Source organism: Notechis scutatus, chromosome 2, assembly GCF_049901735.1.
Source record: "Notechis scutatus isolate UNSWTSFEM ecotype Mainland chromosome 2, rNotScu1.2, whole genome shotgun sequence".
NCBI classification, from domain to species: Eukaryota; Metazoa; Chordata; class Lepidosauria; order Squamata; family Elapidae; genus Notechis; species Notechis scutatus.
In genome coordinates this window covers 92,278,852-92,297,665 of record NC_142010.1, presented here as the reverse complement: position 1 = coordinate 92,297,665, position 18,814 = coordinate 92,278,852, and the positions used below count along the sequence as shown (strand labels likewise).

The 18,814-nt window shown below is 37.0% G+C and overlaps 1 protein-coding gene across 2 annotated transcripts in view; it reads left to right on the top strand.

Annotated features, from left to right (window-relative positions):
- Positions 1–2,009, top strand: part of FBXO38 (F-box protein 38) — a 29,308-nt gene extending 27,299 nt beyond the window's left edge. For both annotated transcript variants that reach the window (XM_087955478.1, XM_087955477.1), the window contains exon 22: positions 9–2,009. In XM_087955478.1, coding sequence (XP_087811604.1) covers positions 9–187 — 179 coding nt within the window. In that variant the 3' untranslated portion in view covers positions 188–2,009. The remainder of the gene's footprint in view (positions 1–8) is intronic.
- The last annotated feature ends 16,805 nt before the right edge of the window (positions 2,010–18,814 follow it).

Sequence of the window (18,814 nt, the reverse complement as noted above, 5' to 3'; positions counted from 1 at the left end):
AAAATTAGCTACTATTTATGCTCCCCGGAGAAAAGGACAACTGTCAGCAGATATCTGCATGGAAACGATAGGTGAAGAGATCTCTGAACTCCGCCAGATGAAGAAAGGGGTATTCCAGAGGGTAGTTGCTATCTTCATCCATTACTGTGATGTTAATGGAGAGCCAGTAGAGGACGATTACATCTGAATGCATCCAACTGCAAGCTGTCTCAGGTCTTCCTGTGTTTTGACTGGTATTGCCAGCACAGAAACTAGATGGATTTCACCCACTGCTGTAGTGCACTGAGAAATCTTTGAATTTGTGTGGTTCACAATCACCCCAACATCTATTGGACGCTGTGTAGTAAATGTATCAGGAGAAGTTGCAGTGAATGCCGAGGACCCTACATAAAAAAAATCCTCATGAAGTTGACTATATTTCATATGTTTATTATGAGGTTTAATTCAAATTTTATTTTAATGAAGGCAATTAATTACGGCAAGGCAAAAAAAAAAAAGAATTTCTTAGCTCATTTAATTCATAGCAGTATTTTTGTTGGTTTGCCAGAAGCAAAACCCTACGTATGCTGTGTTCAGGAGCCACAGGAATCTTTTTTTATCTGTGCCTTCTTTCTTCTCCCCCCCTCCTCCCCTTACACATCTGAGAGTCCATTCTGAGTAAATCTGTTGAAGAGCCTTTGAGTCTTGTGCATTTTTCAAGGGGAAGTGAAATTGGAAGACCTTAAACCAGTGACAAATGGCAGAAGTGGAAAGAGCAGCCATGCAAGTGATTTACAGAAAACTACGGTATCCTAGAAACCAAACTGAAACCAGCCTGAGTGTTCAAATGAAAGCACAAATGGGCTAGAAAGGTTCAAGGCAAATAAGCAATAAACTAATAAATGAATTTCCTCTCTTTCAGTTTTCTCTTTCAGTACATATTACTTTCATGAAAGATGCAAGTCCTTTAAAAAAAAATTACTCCACTAGTTTTCGATGTGTGGCTGCTCATGTTACTTTTGCCTAAATTCTGCGATGCTACTTTTTACATCTATTTGATTGGATTTACCCAAAACATGTTTCATGAGTCCATTTGGGATCATAATTATTTTCAACATCTTCTGACAGGGACCGAAAAGTCTGAAAAAAATAATATATTGTGTAATAACTTGTATGCTTATAACTAGTATCATAGAAGTGAGCTAAACCAAATAATATTGCCAATAGTTATTGTCCTGTCAGGATACTTAATTCATCTGAAGTTTATAGTAATTTACTATATCGTAAGTAGATTAACATTTTGTTGATTTTGTTCCTATTATGTTAATGGATGCAACGTTTATTTCTATTATAAGAACAGTCAAAAAGAAGAATTGCATTTCAGTTCCATTGTTTATTTGCTATGTTGTGAACAGGGTGTTGTGAACTCTGAAAATGATAACATATTCCTTCTCTGGATGGCTTGAGATAGTTAAAATAGTTGCATAATTAGGTATTTCAAAAACAAGATTACTAGTTCTCTTGGGTAATATATTGACACTGAAAGTCACATAATCAAGGTTCAAATAAAACACCCATTGCTTAATAGCAGTTAGATATGAATAGGTTTCCTGCTCAGCAAGTGGAAATGTATGGTGATTGGTGTCCAATCGTGTTTTTCTATTATGTATGTCTCTAGAGAGCTTGTCTCTAGAGAGCTTATCTCTCTGCTTTTTCATGCTGGTCTGAAGCAATAATTATACTTTTTGCATTCATTAGTGCCACTGAGAAGAGGGGTGTGAAAGACAAGAATAAAAAGCATAGTCAAGGATTTATGTTCTATTATTAGTACAAAACTAAGCCCGGTGATGAAGTTGGCTCCATTTTATTTGTATTTTTTTAATTGTATAAACAATAGGAATTTGTATAGTTCTCTGAGTTGTGTTGATGTGAGTGTCAGTGTTTGCACAAGAGCATATACATGTACTGATGTCATCTGAATCCCTTCTATTTTGCTTTTTATAAGAGCAATTAAAAGCATTGAAGTTTAACTTTTCAATGGTAACCTTTGAAAGACTGAAGTAACCATTGCAAACTATAAAATGATTGGTATTTCCTTTGCAAGCCTCTTGGATCTAAGTTCATGGTTGATATACACTGCTCAAAAAATAAAAGGAACACAAAAATAAGACATCCTAGATCTGAATGAATGAAATATTCTTATTAAATACTTTGTTCATTACATAGTTGAATGTGCTGACAACAAAATCACACAAAAATTATCAATGGAAATCAAATTGAGCAACCCATGGAGGTCTGGATTTGGAGTTACACTCAAAATTAAAGTGGAAAAAAACACTGCAGGCTGATCCATCTTTCATGTAATGTCCTTAAAACAAGTCAAAATGAGGCTCAGTAGTGTGTGTGGCCTCCACCTGCCTGTATGACCTCCCTACAACGCCAGGGCATTCTCCTGATGAGGTGGTGGATGGTCTCCTGAGGGATCTCCTCCCACACCTGGACTAAAGCATCCCTCAACTCCTGGACTGTCTGTGGTACAACGTGGCCTTGGTGGATGGAGCGAGACATGATGTCCCATATGTGCTCAGTTGGATTCAGGTCTGGGGAACGGGTGGGCCAGTCCATAGCATCAATGCCTTCATCTTGCAAGAACTGCTGACACACTCCAGCCATGTGAGGTCTAGCATTGTCTTGCATTAGGAGGAACCCAGGGCCAATCGCACCAGCATATGGTCGCACAAGGGGTCTGAGGATCTCATCTCGGTACCTAATGGCAGTCAGCTACCTCTGGTGAGCACATGGAGGGCTGTGCGGCCCCCTAAAGAAATGCCACCCCACACCATTACTGACCCACTGCCAAACCAGTCATGCTGGAGGATGTTGCAGGCAGCAGAACATTCTCCACGGCATCTCCAGACCTGTCACGTCTGTCACGTGCTCAGTGTGAACCTGCTTTCATCTCTGAAGAGCACAAGGCGCCAGTGGCGAATTTGCCAATCTTGGTGTTCTCTGGCAAATGCCAAACGTCCTGCACGGTGTTGGGCTGTAAGCACAACCCCCACCTGTGGACACCCTCAGGGAGTCTGTTTCTGACCATTTGAGCAGCCACATGCACATTTGTGGCCCGTTGGAGGTCATTTTGCAGGGCTCTGACTGCTCCTCCTGTCCCTCCTTGCACAAAGGTGGAGGTTATTGCCCTCCTACAGCCTCCTCGATGTCTCCTGATGTACTGGCCTGTCTCCTGGTAGCGCCTCCATGCTCTGGACACTACGCTGACAGACACAGCAAACCTTGCCACAGCTCACATTGATGTGCCATCCTGGATGAGCTGCACTGCCTGAGCAACTTGTGTGGGTTGTAGACTCCGTCTCATGCTACCACTAGAGTGAAAGCACTGCCAGCATTCAAAAGTGACCAAACCATCAGCCAGAAAGCATAGGAACTGAGAAGTGGTCTGTGGTCACTACCTGCAGAACCACTCCTTTATTGGGGATATCTTGCTAACTGCCTATGCTTTCCACCTGTTGTCTATTCCATTTGCACAACAGCATGTGAAATTGATTGTCAATCAGTGTTGCTCCCTAAGTGGACAGTTTGATTTCACAGAAGTGTGATTGACTTGGAGTTACATTGTGTTGTTTAAGTGTTCCCTTTATTTTTTTTAGCAGTGTATTTACATTCTATTATTCCATTAACAAGTGTTCATCCGTTGTGTTAATACATTGGCTTTAGTAATAGAACGGAGGAAATGTCCCCAAGCCCAGCCAACCACAGATGTTTTAATAATCGTATTTATTTTTGAAAAAGGTAATTGTCTTTTACTCTGGTGTTTTGCTTATCAGAACTCCTCAACCTTTAAATGTTCAGATGTTCCTCGAAAGTTCTAATGCTACACTTGTTAACTGATTATTTCTTCTTCCTCCTCCTCATCTGCATTTGTTTGAAATATAAATAAGACCAGAAGTGGAGTAAGCAAATAGAGAAACATTTCAGGCTATAAGTAACTTCTGGACACCCAATAAAAATGTAGAATATTTTAAAAGAACATGTAAAATTTCTTATAACCACTTAATGAAATGAATTGTCTAGTTGCAATTTAAGATACCAATTTGTACCACTAAATTGCACTACATATGGGTGATAAAGTTGTCTCTGCAATTCCAATACAAAGGATACCTCATGCTTGCTCTTCATGTCAAATATAATGTCAACCAAGGAAGGTAAGGCTGTTTGAAAAGTAGTTGTGTCTTTTTTCCCCTTAAGCCAGCTTTTATATTGTCAAATGTCCCAACTTAATTTGAAAAAGATGGGGACATTTCTAATGGTAACTGATGTAGCACAATTTTATTTTAAATGCTCAAATGTTTACCAAGAAAGAGAACTATAAAAGTATACAGAATCAGGTAATGTGGCATTCAGAGTGCCAAATGTTTAAAAATTCCCTCAAGATTTTCAGGAACAGATGCGTTAAACTTTTTTAGTTTAGTACCAAAGCTGAAAGTCTTTGTAAGTTGACAGTTGTTCCTTGATGATTCTATACACAATCTCTCCCAGTTAAAATGTTGCTTTGCCAACTCTCAGGCAAGGAACCTGAAGGAACAGATGGAGCAGATATAATATTAGAAAGCAAATATTAGTATAATTCCAAGTAGCTACCTGTTAGAAGAAGCTTGTTAGTGCAAATCACTCCAAATCTTATCATCCATTTAAATAGTTGATAAAGCAGTCACAGAAGATAGTAGCCTAGAAAAACTTGGAGAATAACCAACAACATGAACTTTGCAAATGAATTAGGACAAAAGATTAAAAAAAATTAAAAATAAAACTAGCTAATGGCTCATTTTCAGTTCATCAGTAAAGTAGAGGAACCTTTTGAAGTAATAAGATCAATAGATCCTGATTTCCTGGAATACAGTTGGATGTACTGTAAAAGCAATGATCTTTGGATTTTGAGATTATTAATTTTGATATTGTTAAACTTTTTGAAAATGGTTTGTATGCCTCAACAATTACAAGAAAAACAAATGATAGCTGAGAAACATGAAGGATCATGTATGGGATCAGACATCGCTGTGTTTTGATTCTGCTGTTATTGCTGGTGATCTTAGTATTGACACTTTGTCCGAATGCTGAAACTCTTTACATTTGCTTCAACGGTGATCACTCTTCACTTGATGCTTTCATATTTCTTCCATTTTATTGATCCAAGAAAATGAATGGGAGGATTAAATATGATCATTCATAAACAGGTCTAGAAGAGAATCTAAGGGCTATTTAATTACAAAAATAAAAATTAATACGGCCTAAACGTAGAGAAAGAAGAAGCTGAAAAGGAAAGAACAATAGGTAAAAGAAAAATATATAAAGATGTGACTTCCAACCTTCACAAGTATAAACAAATTTAATAACTCCTCACCCTCTATAAGATTAAACAGATCTCCCTTCACCCCATTCCCATCTTTCATCTATAAGTAAGTTCATAAAGCATCCACTTTTCAATCCTGGAAACAGCCATAAAGGATTAGCAGAACATTTGGGGGGCTGGGGGGGGGGAGGCGGATTATTTTAACCTTGATCACATAAACCAACCTTATATTTCTACCTTTAATTTCTAACAGTTTTAATTTTTCATTCAATTGAATACTATTGTAGGGTTTTGTTTCAATTCTTTATCCCACTGTACAGATTTCTTCAAGGCTCCTTTAACAAGCTTTGGCTTTTTATATATATTTTTAATTAAAAGTTTCAGAGCATAAAAACTCCCGCCAACTAATAAGAAGAAAAAAAAGGAAGAAAGAAAAAGAGGCAAAAGTGCAAAAAGAAACAAAAGCTTCTAATTACCTTTGCAACAGATATAAGTACAGTTACAATGGTATCCCTTACTATGATTATTTTAAAAAGTTCACTCTTTTCTATTACCCAGATTTTTGTTCTAATCATTAAAAATACAATTCACAAATGCAATTTGTTCCATTTGATGCAAAAGGTCTATAAAGAGCTTCAATCAATCATAAGTGTATATATTGTTTTTTCTTTAATCAAAGAAGTTAATTTAGCCATCCACACAAGTTACATCATCTTCACCAAAACCCCAAAGCCCCTTTTGTAGGTCTAATTAGAAAACATTTCCTAGGCCATTGTCATGGTTTATCATTGTTATTTTTCCTTTAATTTGCTCAATCAGTTTCTTGTATGTATCCAGCAAAGCATCTTTTTTGAAATCATTTTCCAGCCTTGCCTTTTGTGGTTCCACATTCTGGAACCATATCTATCTTGCCAGATAAAAATTTGTTCCATAGCCATCATTCATCAACATATTTTAAACATGATCATAGAAGAAGATCTTGAAGAGACATATAAACATTGAGCTAAATGTAGTGCCAACACTGTTGCTTTCATTCTGTTTCAAATACAATAATCTTGTAAACCTTGGTGAAAAAGAAAAGGTAAAAAGCCTAATTGGTCAATACACAGAACTAGCCCAAATAGTCAAGGAAACAACTTGGCTGCATTCTGTAGTTGGATAGCTCAATATTTTCAAAAAACAATTATTGCATGCAAAGGTTTAGGGAAATCTAGCCAAATTATATGCTTCAGAAAATTCTTCAGTGAACAAAAGCTGACAAAATTACAAAGGTACAAAGTTACTTTTGATGTCTAGTTTTTTTTAATACCTCTGAATTTTTTTTAAAAAAAAATAATTGTGGCAATTATAGATGACACCCTTTCAATTAGTGCTTTATAGCACTTTCTTTGGCTGAAATAGCGGTTTCAAGATGTTTTCTGTGGCCTGCTAAGAGTCTTTTTATTCTAGGTTTTGCAGTTTTCCACTCTTTCTTAAAAACTTTTTTCTCATTTCTCATGCTTGAGATCTACCCACTACTCAAGACCTGGGACTGTGAAAAATCAATAAATGTTTCATGACACAGAGCTAAGAAAAAATCTTCAAGCCTTTTCCTATTGGGGGATTATTGTCATAGGAAATTAGAATCTTACTGTGTTTTGTTTGAAAATTTTTCTTTTTTCTTTTTTTTATTATCTTCCTGATTACATGTAATGTAAAATTGACAACTGGTCTTTGATCATAAATAAAATGTGTGAATATGTGTGTACATACCTTTGTACCATTTTCCCATATCACACTTTGCAAAGATTAGCAGCTTGAATTTTTTCTAATGGAGGGGATACAATTTCTAAGTGTGAATAATGATTTTCAACCAAAGATGAGGCTAATTTGCCAGTTGGGAAGATCTGGGAGAAGCAGTCGTATTTACATATAGGTATTCCCTAATTTACAACCACAATTGGGCTCAGAATTTGAGTTGTAAATCCAGCATGTGATATGACACAATTTTACAATTATGTTTACAATGGGCATAAATAAATTGTGGTATTAAGCAAATCCAGCATATAAAAAACAGTGTTTTACAGGCCATAAAGTATCCTTTCTGAGGCCATCATAACTTTGAATGTTGTTAACTAGTCATTAAGCAAGGACTGCCTGTAGTCATAATGCAGTAGTCCTCAACTTACAACCACAATTGATGTTGCCCAAAATGTATGTTGCTAAGTTAGAAATTCATTAAGTGAGTTTGGCTTCATTTTATGACTTTTCTTGCCACATTTGTTAAGTGAATCCCTGCAGTTGTTAAATTGGTTGTTAACCCAATTGTTAAGTGGTTTCCCCAATGACTTTTTTCAGTGATCTTGCAACTTCGAATGATCACTGAGTGAAGTGCTGTAAGTCAAGGACTAATTGTAGTTTCCCAAACCTGAAACTAAGCTATAACAAAAGCATCAATACAGTTTGTTCATATCATAATAATATATGCTAGACTTGTTTTCTTTACTAGAGTAGCTAATAGAATTCTTATGTCCCTGCAACTCTTATAATTTGGGAACAGGGAAATCTGATGCTAAAAACGGAGTAGCAAAGCGACTATTAAAGGTATGCGTGAGCTAATTTTGAGAGGAATTTTTATGATTTTTAACTTCTTTATATCTTCTATGTTTTCACAAATTATGTTCCAGATGCTTCTTACTCTTCAAGATTTGCGTATGTATGGCTGTATAAAAACTACCCTTTCTACATCTGTGTAATCTCTATTGGAGGTAGAGTTGGGGTGACTGGATAGAGCTGAGTGTTTACTGACCGGATGCCCTCCTTGATGCCTACATGGAGTTTGCAGCAGATTTTTTTTTCTTTGTGCCCTAAGAGAGAAACATCTGCCTTTATCTAAGATTGAGCTCTCAACCCTCTGAGTGGGAGGTGAGCATCTTCACCACTAGACCACCATGACACTCTCTTGTGCATGTACAGCTGTATGATTCCCTGAAACTGTTTGCAGATTGGTGATGCAATTTCTAATGTTAATCCAAAGTGCCTCTTGTACAGGCATCTTTCAGAATTTTTAATTGCATGTAAAAGCAATAAAGTAAAGAATTAAGCCAACCAAGGCCAGTGCAAGTTTGCAACCGGATAATAAGCAGGCAATGTCCCCCAAAGAAACAAACAAACCATGACTTCTGACCAGGAATCTTAATTTGGTATCCACGGAAGACAATTTCCCTGTGGGCATCTTGATTCTGGTTCAAGTAGTTTGAATTTAAGCTTATTAATAAAATAGTAATTACAACAACATGCCACATTGATGAGGTTGCTTTGAAACCACTCTTGATAAACTACCGTGTTTCTCCAACAATATGGCCTCCACCAATAGGAAGGCCCAGCATGATTTCTAGGCATGAGGTGAAATTAAGCCCCACCCCCAAAATTTAGGCCTATTTAATCCATGCGTTTCCCTGCCATTTCTCACATTGTTCGTTAGAACTACACGAGGTGAAGAGAAATGGGGGGAAAGGGTGGGGTGGGGAGAAAACTTGCCTTTAGGAGTGCTCTGCAGGTAGCCTAGGCTAGAATACCCCAATCTACCAATAGAACATCAGCCGATAGAAGCTCCCAGAAGGCAGAGTCCCCAGCCACTTCGGGGAGAGGCATGGCTGCCCATGTCCCCTCGCCATTAGGCAGTATCTTTCGGGCGATGGAAGCTCCCCAAGGGCAGTCACCAGCCACTTCGATCGGCCAGTAGAAATGGCCTCGGGGTGAGCACACATGCACACTCCCCTTGCTGAGAGGCCATTTCTATCAGCCAATGAAAGCTCCCCGAAGGCAGAGTCCCCAGCCACTTCAGGGCGAGGCATGGCTGCCCGTGTCCCCTCGCCATTAGGCAGTGTCTTTCGGGCAATGGAAGCTCCCCAAGGGCAGTCACCAGCCACTTCAATCGGCCGGTAGAAGCAGCCTCGCGGTGAGGGGAGTATATGTGTGCGCTCGCCCCAAGGCCGCTTCTACCGGCTGATTGAAGTGGCTGGTGACTGCCCTTGGGGAGCTTCCATCGCCCGAAAGACACTGCCTAATGGCGAGGGGACACGGGAAGCCACGCCTCGCCCCGAAGCAGCTGGGGACTCTGCCTTTGGGGAGCTTTCATCGGCCAATAGAAATGGCCTCGCGGCGGAGGGGAGTGTGCATGTGCGCTCGCCCCGAGGCCGCTTCTACCGGCTGATCGAAGTGGCTGGTGATTGCCCTTGGGGAGCTTCCATCACCCGAAAGACACTGCCTAATGGCGAGGGGACACGGGCAGCCATGCCTTGCTCCAAAGTGGCTGGGGACTCTGCCTTTGCGGAGCTTTCGTCGGCCGATAGAAATGGCCTTGTGGAGAGGTACGTGTGTATGGGCCGCTCTAGGTGGGGGAGGAAATTAAGTCACCCCCGAAAAGACAGCCTAGCCGTTTTTTCGGGGGTCAAAAAAAAATAAGGCGCAGCCTTATTTTGTGAGAAACACAGTATATTGATTTAAACTGTCAGATATTAAGAGCTGGTAATTGATACATTTGTCATCCATTGTAAAATGGATGACTGAGTTCTATTTCTTGGTAAAGGACAGGGTATAAAATCAACATTAAAATAGAAAACTTAGTGTATTATGTATTAGGTATTACCTGAGGATACTTTCCTGAGGATATGTTTGTAAATATTTTTTGTTAATTATATTTTCATCTTTATAGCTTTTTATTTTTGCTGTAAGAACAGAGATGTTAGCAGATATATGGTTATATTTTTAATAAATATAACCAATAGACTGTTCTTCCCCTGCCTGTCAATTCACAATCTGCTCTGGATTTATTTCTTTCCCTCTTGTCCTTTACTTGTTCCTAAACCTGCAATTCTACTCTTAGTTTTCTCCGTGTAAATACTATTCAAATTAGTTGGCGTAATAATCAATTGTCAATGTTATATATGTGTTAAGTCTATGAAAGTCAAATATTGGAGATTTTCCTCAGAATAAATCTTCAGTACTAGACATAGCTACTTTGTGGTTAAGTAAGTCAAATTACTTATACGGTATACATTGAATCATAATTGGAAGGGGCTGCTTTGGTCCTAATTCAGGGCAAGAATCCAGATTAACTCCTAAATTACATCATTGTCTAGTTTCTGCTTGATCTGTTTCAAAGCCTTTTCTAACATTTAATCTGAATCTGCTTTTTATTTTTTCTGTAAGAACAGAGATGTTAGCAGCTATATGGTTATATTTTTATTATTCCAGTTCCTATTATGTAAGATGATGAAAGACAGATCTTAATCATGCCTTCTGTATGACATCTGCAAATATTTAAAGTACTATTATATTCCCTGTTCAGTCTTCCCAAGGCTTGAATGATTTCTGGCACCTGATTATCCTTCTTACCATTCTATAAATCTTTCAATTTTGCCTGAACTCCTCTTAAAGAGTAGATCCAGAGAAGGACATAGTATTTGTGGTGGAATCTGACCAATACAGAATAAAGTGGGACAGTTAAATTCCATGATATAAAATCAATATTTTTCCTATTTTTAGCTATGTGACACTGCTGATTCATACTCATATTTACACCCATAAGATTTTGCTAAAACAATTTGATTATTTAATAATACATTATAATAATCTTTCATATATGTTTGTTCCCCATTCTATATCTGTGCGTGTGATCTTTTCCCTAAATGAAGAAATTTGCATTTCTTTCTATTAAAGCTGATATATTCAGATAATTTTTAACATAACCAAATAATTATGGTTATTTAACACAGGATATAAGCTAGCCCACCAAATTTATTGATCACGACTTTTCCTAAATATCTAGTCAAGCTCTAATCATATCAAATTAAATTTGCCTTCTATTAAACATGGCCTTTTACCATGGCTTGCCTTGAAAACAATTGATAAAATTGTCTAGGTTACACCTTATCGAGCATGAGAAAACGACTGATTCAACCTGGAGTCTTCTCCATCCCAATATTAACCATTTGAGATGGGCTGCTAAAGGCCACCTAGCAGGCTATTGATGTTACAGGTCCAACCTAGATTTATTTTAGACATTCTTGTGTTCAGAATATTCCACATCTTATGGATGCTTTTTTCCATTCTAAGTAATGAACTCTATAAATCATTCCAATATTTTTGAAATATTATCAATCACATAAGTTTAATATTAAAGTGATTAAGATCCTCAGTGTGTGCTTTAGATACTTTGTTCTTTGCTTTTCACATATTAAATTCCCCCATCAGAGATTTATGGAATCGTGCCTAGAAACAATTCAACCACTAGATGTAGCTGTTTTACAGTTCTAAAAGGTCTAAAAATAAAGTAAGTTACCTGCGCAATACTCTTGCTCATCTGTATATCACCCCCCCTTTTTTGCTTGTATAATATAAAAGCCACAATATTTGTTGAGGTATTTTTTTATCGCCTATCTGCTAACAGTGACTACTAAGGTGTTACTTATTTAAGTGATGCATATTAGGTTCTATAAATTGCTCACCGGCAATTTTGGTAACTTATAAAAATAAAAAATATTGTTGGAGTTTACACTCTATTCATTTAGTAATTGTCTATCATTGGAGCCAACTTTGTAAAATATTAGAGTGAAAACTTGTGTGAATAGATCATTTAGGGTGAATACAGAAGTATATCATCATGGAAATTTATGCTATTTGTATAATGGCACCATTATACAGTTGATGCAAATTACATCATTTCCTTCTATTACTGTCATTTACATAATAAAGATTAAAATGACACAATGCCATAAAATTAAGGTAAATTATCATACATTTCAATACCTCATGTGGACTTTTTCCTGTTCAGTGACTTCAGTGACAAGGGATGTCCAGATGGAAATTTGCTTCATTGAAGCCAACGACCATTAAATGGAGTTCGGTTAAATCAAGGTTTCATTGTACTGCCAATCAGACAATTATGTGGTGGGTGCGTGGATATGTGTTTCTAAAAATATTTAATTTATATGGTATATCCTCTGTCATGGTCGGCTCTTTTAAGCTTGCTTATAAGAAATGTTTCCCAAAATGTTTAGATATTTTGTGATATATTACCTCAACGATATCCTCAGATTATTCTATTCCCTGTAATCCATTTAGCAGATATCAATTCCTTTTCTTCCTGAACCCTCTCACTGGCATACTTTAAAGAATTAGTAATCGGAGTGGGAAGATAATGAAAAGGCTCTGTTCAGGGAAATCAATTCCTTCAGCAAGCCGCACTCAACTCAGAAATACTCTTCCCTCTAGACATCTCTGTGGAGAAAATTGTCAGGTTATCAGTGTTTTTCCTGAGATATTAATAGTACCCCTCTCTTGAAATTTCAGTAAGCATATGACTAAAAGGATACAGGCTCCCAGAAAATTCAGTCTTGCAAGGCAGTTCTTCCTCAATTGAGGCCCCTCAAAACGAGGCCTGAATTAGGGAGGAATTGAAGAACAGGCTATGCTGATAAGAAGTGAGTAGACCCAGCAGAATCTAAGAGAAGGGATCATAAAAAGAGAAGACCTGATGAAGGAAGTGCAGTTGAGACTTCAAAAGATATAACGAATAATAAGAGTAAGAAAAATTATTGAAGGGTTTGAAATTGTATATAATGAAAAGATAGAAATATTTTATGTATGTTTTCTATAATATGTTCAATATTCAAGGAAAGAATATAATACTTGACCTCTTAAATCTCTCAACAGGAACAGGTTTACTAAAGATTTACCCAGGAAAAGATATTGTAGATATTATGTTTTTTGGAGTATACTGTAAAAGAAATGCTTCCCCAAGGTATGGCACAACATAAAACTGATTCCTTCTTTTGGAAGTCCTAATGGTTGAGCCAACCTCTGAGAGGAAAATTATTATTCTATAATCATTGGTGTATAATGATATCTATAAATAAGCTTTCTAGATATCTCCATAGCTGTTAATATATCATTTCTCATGACATTCTCTGGGCTATCTGGCAGGGCTGGACCTTATGGACACTGGCTTTCCTGTTCTAATATGTCCAGAAGGTAGTGCTAGGGGATTATTGGTCAAACACATAGGCTGTTGACCTAATCTATCCCACAATTATATTTTGTCCCCATGCTACCCAGGTGATCAAACGATCAAGTTTTATAGTGTGATTATGCTGTCCACTTTGGCTACTGCTTTCCATCCAATTCCAATAAAGTCATCAATAATCTTGATGCCTCCTAATCTTTATAATGAGGGAAGCTTAAATGAAATCCAGACAAGTCAATGATACTAGTAGTAAAGACAAAATTGAGCTTGAGGATTGATGTGAAGCAGCTTGCGCTGGATAGATTGCACTCCACTGGAAAGAGAAGGTTCCAAAGTTGGAGGGCTCTTTAACCCTGAGCTGTCACTGGATTATACAAATGGTTCCTGGTGTCAAGGAGCTTCTGCACCACTGTGGTTAGTGCACTAATTTTAACCCTTACTACCGGAATTTGCTACCGGTTTGGACAAGATGGCAGCCATGTTGGAAATTTCTATAGTTGCCATTATAAAGAGAAAATACTAATCTATACCATGGAAAGTGAAAGGAGAACAGCTACCTAAAAATAAAACCCAGATTTCAGTTATCATGAAAAACTAAGCAAATCTCCATTTCCCTTTAAAACATGGTTTTAGATGCAATCAATTTATTACTTGCTGTGAAAAAGGTTTAAATTTATAAAGTTGCAAGATACTATTATTGTTTTATATGCTGTGTAACTAAAACTATGATTATTGAAAGTAAATGGTACATTTATTTCTATTTTATTCTGAACCCCAAAGAAATAATTTGCTTTATTTATAGGAAGGATTCTATATCAAATCATTTATCATTGTAAAGCTTTCAGCACAATATCCTTTGAAAACTCCTGATCTATGGATCTTCATTGCTTTACTGTTTCATACGGAGGCTTACAAACCTAGAAAGAGTAAACAGGATATCTAAAAGTGCAGATTATCTGTCTCTCTTCCATCTTTTTCATTTTTTTAAAGCAGAAAGGCAGGCCGCTGAGAAGGTGGCTTCTTATTTCAACAATATGGATCTTCTGCCTTCTTTCACAACACTGGAGGGCAGGAATTGTACTGTTCTTATCTCAAAGGTCCAGAAGTTAGCGAGGGATTGATTTTAGATGAATCCCATCCACAGAAACTAATTATTTAAGCCTCAAGCAGGGGTTCTGCTATGGCCTTTCTTTGAAGATCTCTGAAAAGATGAAATACAAGTAAATGGATAAATGTAAACAAATATTTCCCTTATTTGTCCAAACTTCTCTCTCTCCCAACTTTTCCAAAGATAGTGAAAATTATAAACTAAGTTTCTTTTTTTGCTTGAAAGACATTCACCACTTTCCATCTAGTGGTAGAGAATGGTTTTGAAATGATCGTGTCTCTCATGTCAAGTGAGAAGGTTTAATATTTATTACGAAGCCTAGAAAATATTTAAAAAGTATTATGCTGTACTTACAGTCTGTAAATGATTCTAGGACAACGATAATCAGCTTGGAGTACAACTAAAAATTGTTTGGCAATTTGACTGGTTTTCAAAATGTAATGAATTTTTTTTCCACAGTAATATGAAATAAAGGATTCTCTCTTTTTGTCTCTCATGTGAGTGGAAGCACAATTTTGAAAATGTTTTCCCTTCATACAATTATACCTGTAAAAAAAATTCTACCACACTTTGCTTACAAATTAATAGGGACATCAGGAGTTAGATGAATAATTTTATAAGGCTGGATTTCTATTTATGTCTGATCTAGTGTTTGCTGTGAACAAAAATGACTCATGTAGCTCTACTTTTCAGACCAAGAATACTAAAGACACAAAGTGGATAGAATTGATAGCAATAATAACAACTTCACATACTATTTCCTAATATTAATGATACTTCATGCATGTTATATGAAGAGAATAATTCAGTTTGGGTACAGGCATAACTTAAAGATGGTGTTTTACACACAGGAGCAATTCCTGAAATTTTCAATTCAAGAGAAGACCTGTCATTAATTAAGACCTTAGAAAATGCTACCTCAAAGTAGCCATAGGCAATGAAATAATACTGTCACCAAGAGCTGGTGTTATGTTAAAGGGTAAGGTCAGGATTATTTCTAATTCTCTCATAGATATGAAGCTATCTGGCAAGTTGAAAAATATCTGTCTACCAACTTGCCTGGGACCAGTATGGTAGATTGTGGTCAAGAATCCTCAATGAACAGGGGTTCATCTTGCACTAGTTCGTTTCAAATGGATCATTATCATGATCTTTGGATACATATTTTGAAAAAGTTCTTTTTTTTAATTACACAGTCTATAGACTTTGATTTATATTAAACTGAAAAGCTATTCTCTAAAACCTTGGATATACTAAGATTGTCCACAGTGATGTTTTATCGTGAGTGAAACATTTCTCAAGCAGTTCAAGCAGCTACATCCAGTGGGAGACACATACAGTTGCTTCAAAGAGTGCCCAGTGTACATTGTCTCTACATGCACGAACATTTCACTGGTGATTCTACAGGAAACACATTTCATGCTTACAGTCAGGATCAGCATATGCAGGTAAATGTTTCAAATGATGCAGCTGCTTTAAAACTGTGGGGAATGAGTTTGTATGAGATCAAAGCAGGTTGGATCTGCTTTGAAAACGACCAACTTTGAACAGCCTGATATATATCAGTTCCAAAGGACATCCCAATTCCAGGTGTACTTCCAGGTAACTTGATTTAAAGTACAGGTATACCTATGTTATAACAGAGACAGTATCTGAAGCAGCAGGAAAGAATAGTTTTTCAGAGATATGAGGTCCATTTCATAAACTGTTTCTTCAGGGCAATTGATTCTTTCAAAAATTGTCTCTTCAAGAGGCTTGAGTATCTTTATTTATTTCCAAACTTTTAATAAAACAAAACAATCAATTGCCTACAGAACAATTCTAGCTTCAACAATAATTAATTGTATATAAATTCCTAAGTAAACTCCTAAATATTTCCACCTTCCTTTCTAATAAAAGTAGTCTATTATTCTTCCAAAATGGTGTTCTTATATAGATGAGACACTTCAATCCTAGGAGCCAAAGGCTGAATCTAAGTACCTACCAATATTATGATTCTGGGTTATTGATATTGCACCAATCACAAAGCTGATGGACAGAATCATGCAAGAGTTGGGAAAGGCTACAACATGAAGGCAAATAAATATCTGCTTTGTGCCAGGTGTTCTTCTAAATTGTTTTTTTTACAAGGCAAAACTGGATTACAATGAGAACAAAGGTTTCCTACACTGAAGCAATGTTATTGCATGTGTGTGTGTGTGTGTGTGTGTGCTCCAGATAAAGTAGAGGATAAGCAATCACTACACATACATATGAATGTATGTGCAACAATCTAGATATATTAAGACAACACTGTTATAGGTAAGGCGATTTAGCAAATATGCTGCATTATGCAATGGACAGACTAAGGGGACTATAAAATTCTATTTCAGGAATTTGTGTTAAAGTGTGAACATAGAGAAAGAGCAGTGGCTCAGTTAATCAATAAAAAAAGCATAAATTAAAATTGTTGATCTATGGATGTCTAGTTATTACAATGCAATTCAGAAATAAAGTCATTTCATTAAAGGTCATTTAATATTTATCAGATTATAGAAAAGAAAAGCCATTAATAGTGATCAAAAGCATTTGTCAGATGTTGGATTCCTTTCCCAATACTGATTTTCACAGTGCTGAAATCTGTGTGAGATCTACACTGAATTCCCTGCCTGACCAGGTGGGAAGGGCCAATGTAATGGGCGGGTGGGGTGTACATGGTTATGGAAGGTATTCTCGTTATGAGAAGGGCAACCCTGCATTTGACTGGGCAAGACAGTCTTGCTCTGAACATTCCTGTGCTGTTTTGTTCTTGGAGAATTTGAGACTTTAGGTAGATATGATATGCTTAGATGTGTGCACTTTGTTCATGCTGTTGTACACCTTTGATACAGCTTATAGCACATTTTGCTGCAAAACCATTTTAAGTATTGGTTTTTGATCTGTTTACTGAAGTTTTTTTAGTACTTCAGGTGTAAAAGGAAAATTTGTTTTGCTGACCAAGTGTATGTTGGTGACCCATGAGTTCTCTTTTATTCTGTGCACTTCTGAATGTTGTTTAGTTTTACGGTGCAAACCCAGCAAGGATTTTAATTCTCTTTACTTTTCTTCTTGTTCTTATAATTCTTTGGTTTGATTTTTGGCAGTCAGCCGGGGGGGGGGGGGCACTTTCACAGTAACCTTTTGAACATTGTTATATAGAGAAAGCCAAGAATCACCAAGGCAAGCTCTACATTTGGTGGACTACTGACCAACATGTGGGACCACCATGAAATAAGCCTTGCTACAAAGCTCAAAGTCTACCGAGCAGTAGTGCTAACTATCCTGATGTATGCCAGTGAGACTTGGACTGTATACAGGAGGAATGCTTGGGAATGGAGGGGAAAAGATTAAGACCTAAGAGAGACATGTGTATAATGAATATATGTGGTAGTAGCGTAGTAGTCCATTAAAAAGCCTATAAGCTCTCCCATGGAGAGCAAAAAGGAACAGAACAGCAGCTGGTTTTCCCCCAGTTTCTTGATTGCTGGAAATAGAGTGGGATACAAGTATACATGATGCATGATTTAACCAACCCACTGGCCTATCCTAACTCAAATCTACATTAAACTCATAAATATTGCATTTGGTACCCTCTACATAGTTTGCTCTCTAATTCTCCAGGTTGAAACCTGGTTTAAAGCTTTCCTTTAAGACAGGGGTCTCCAAACTTGGCAACTTTAAGATTTGTGCACTTCAACTCCCAAATTCCTCAGCTAGTCATGCTGGTTGGGCAATTCTGGGAATTGAAGTCCACAAGTCTTAAAATTGCCAAGTTTGGACACTTCTGCTTTAAGAGATACATTGTTGATATTAGCATAGCTCAGAAAACTAAGCACAGTTGGACCTGGGAAGTTTTAAAACGATCCCTCTAAAAACAGTAATAGGAAACCACTGACTTACTGTTGCCAAGAAAACCACCCAGCTAGAAAGACTTTTAATTTTCGCTGTCCTTTAAAAGTGAAATCAAGGCTTTTTTCTTTTTCTTTTTTCTTTTGTAGGACAGAAGTGTTCACCCGTGGAAATTTATATGGGGACCTGCAGAGCAGATTATATATCGGTATATTCCTGTTCAATTGTGGGATATATCTTGCACAATTGGAAGGAACCAACACAACAAAACAAGTCTCTTGCACACTTACCTTGGACTAAATCTCACTGATGTTAGTGAGATTCTAAGCAGATGTGAAATGGGATTACATTGTCAACTACTGAAATTAAAGTCAGTTGCACTCATAACACAGAGGTCTCCAAACTTGGCAACTTTAAGACTTGTAAACTTCAACTCCCAGAATGGGAGTTTCTGGGAGTTGAAATCCACAAGTCTTAAAGTTGCCAA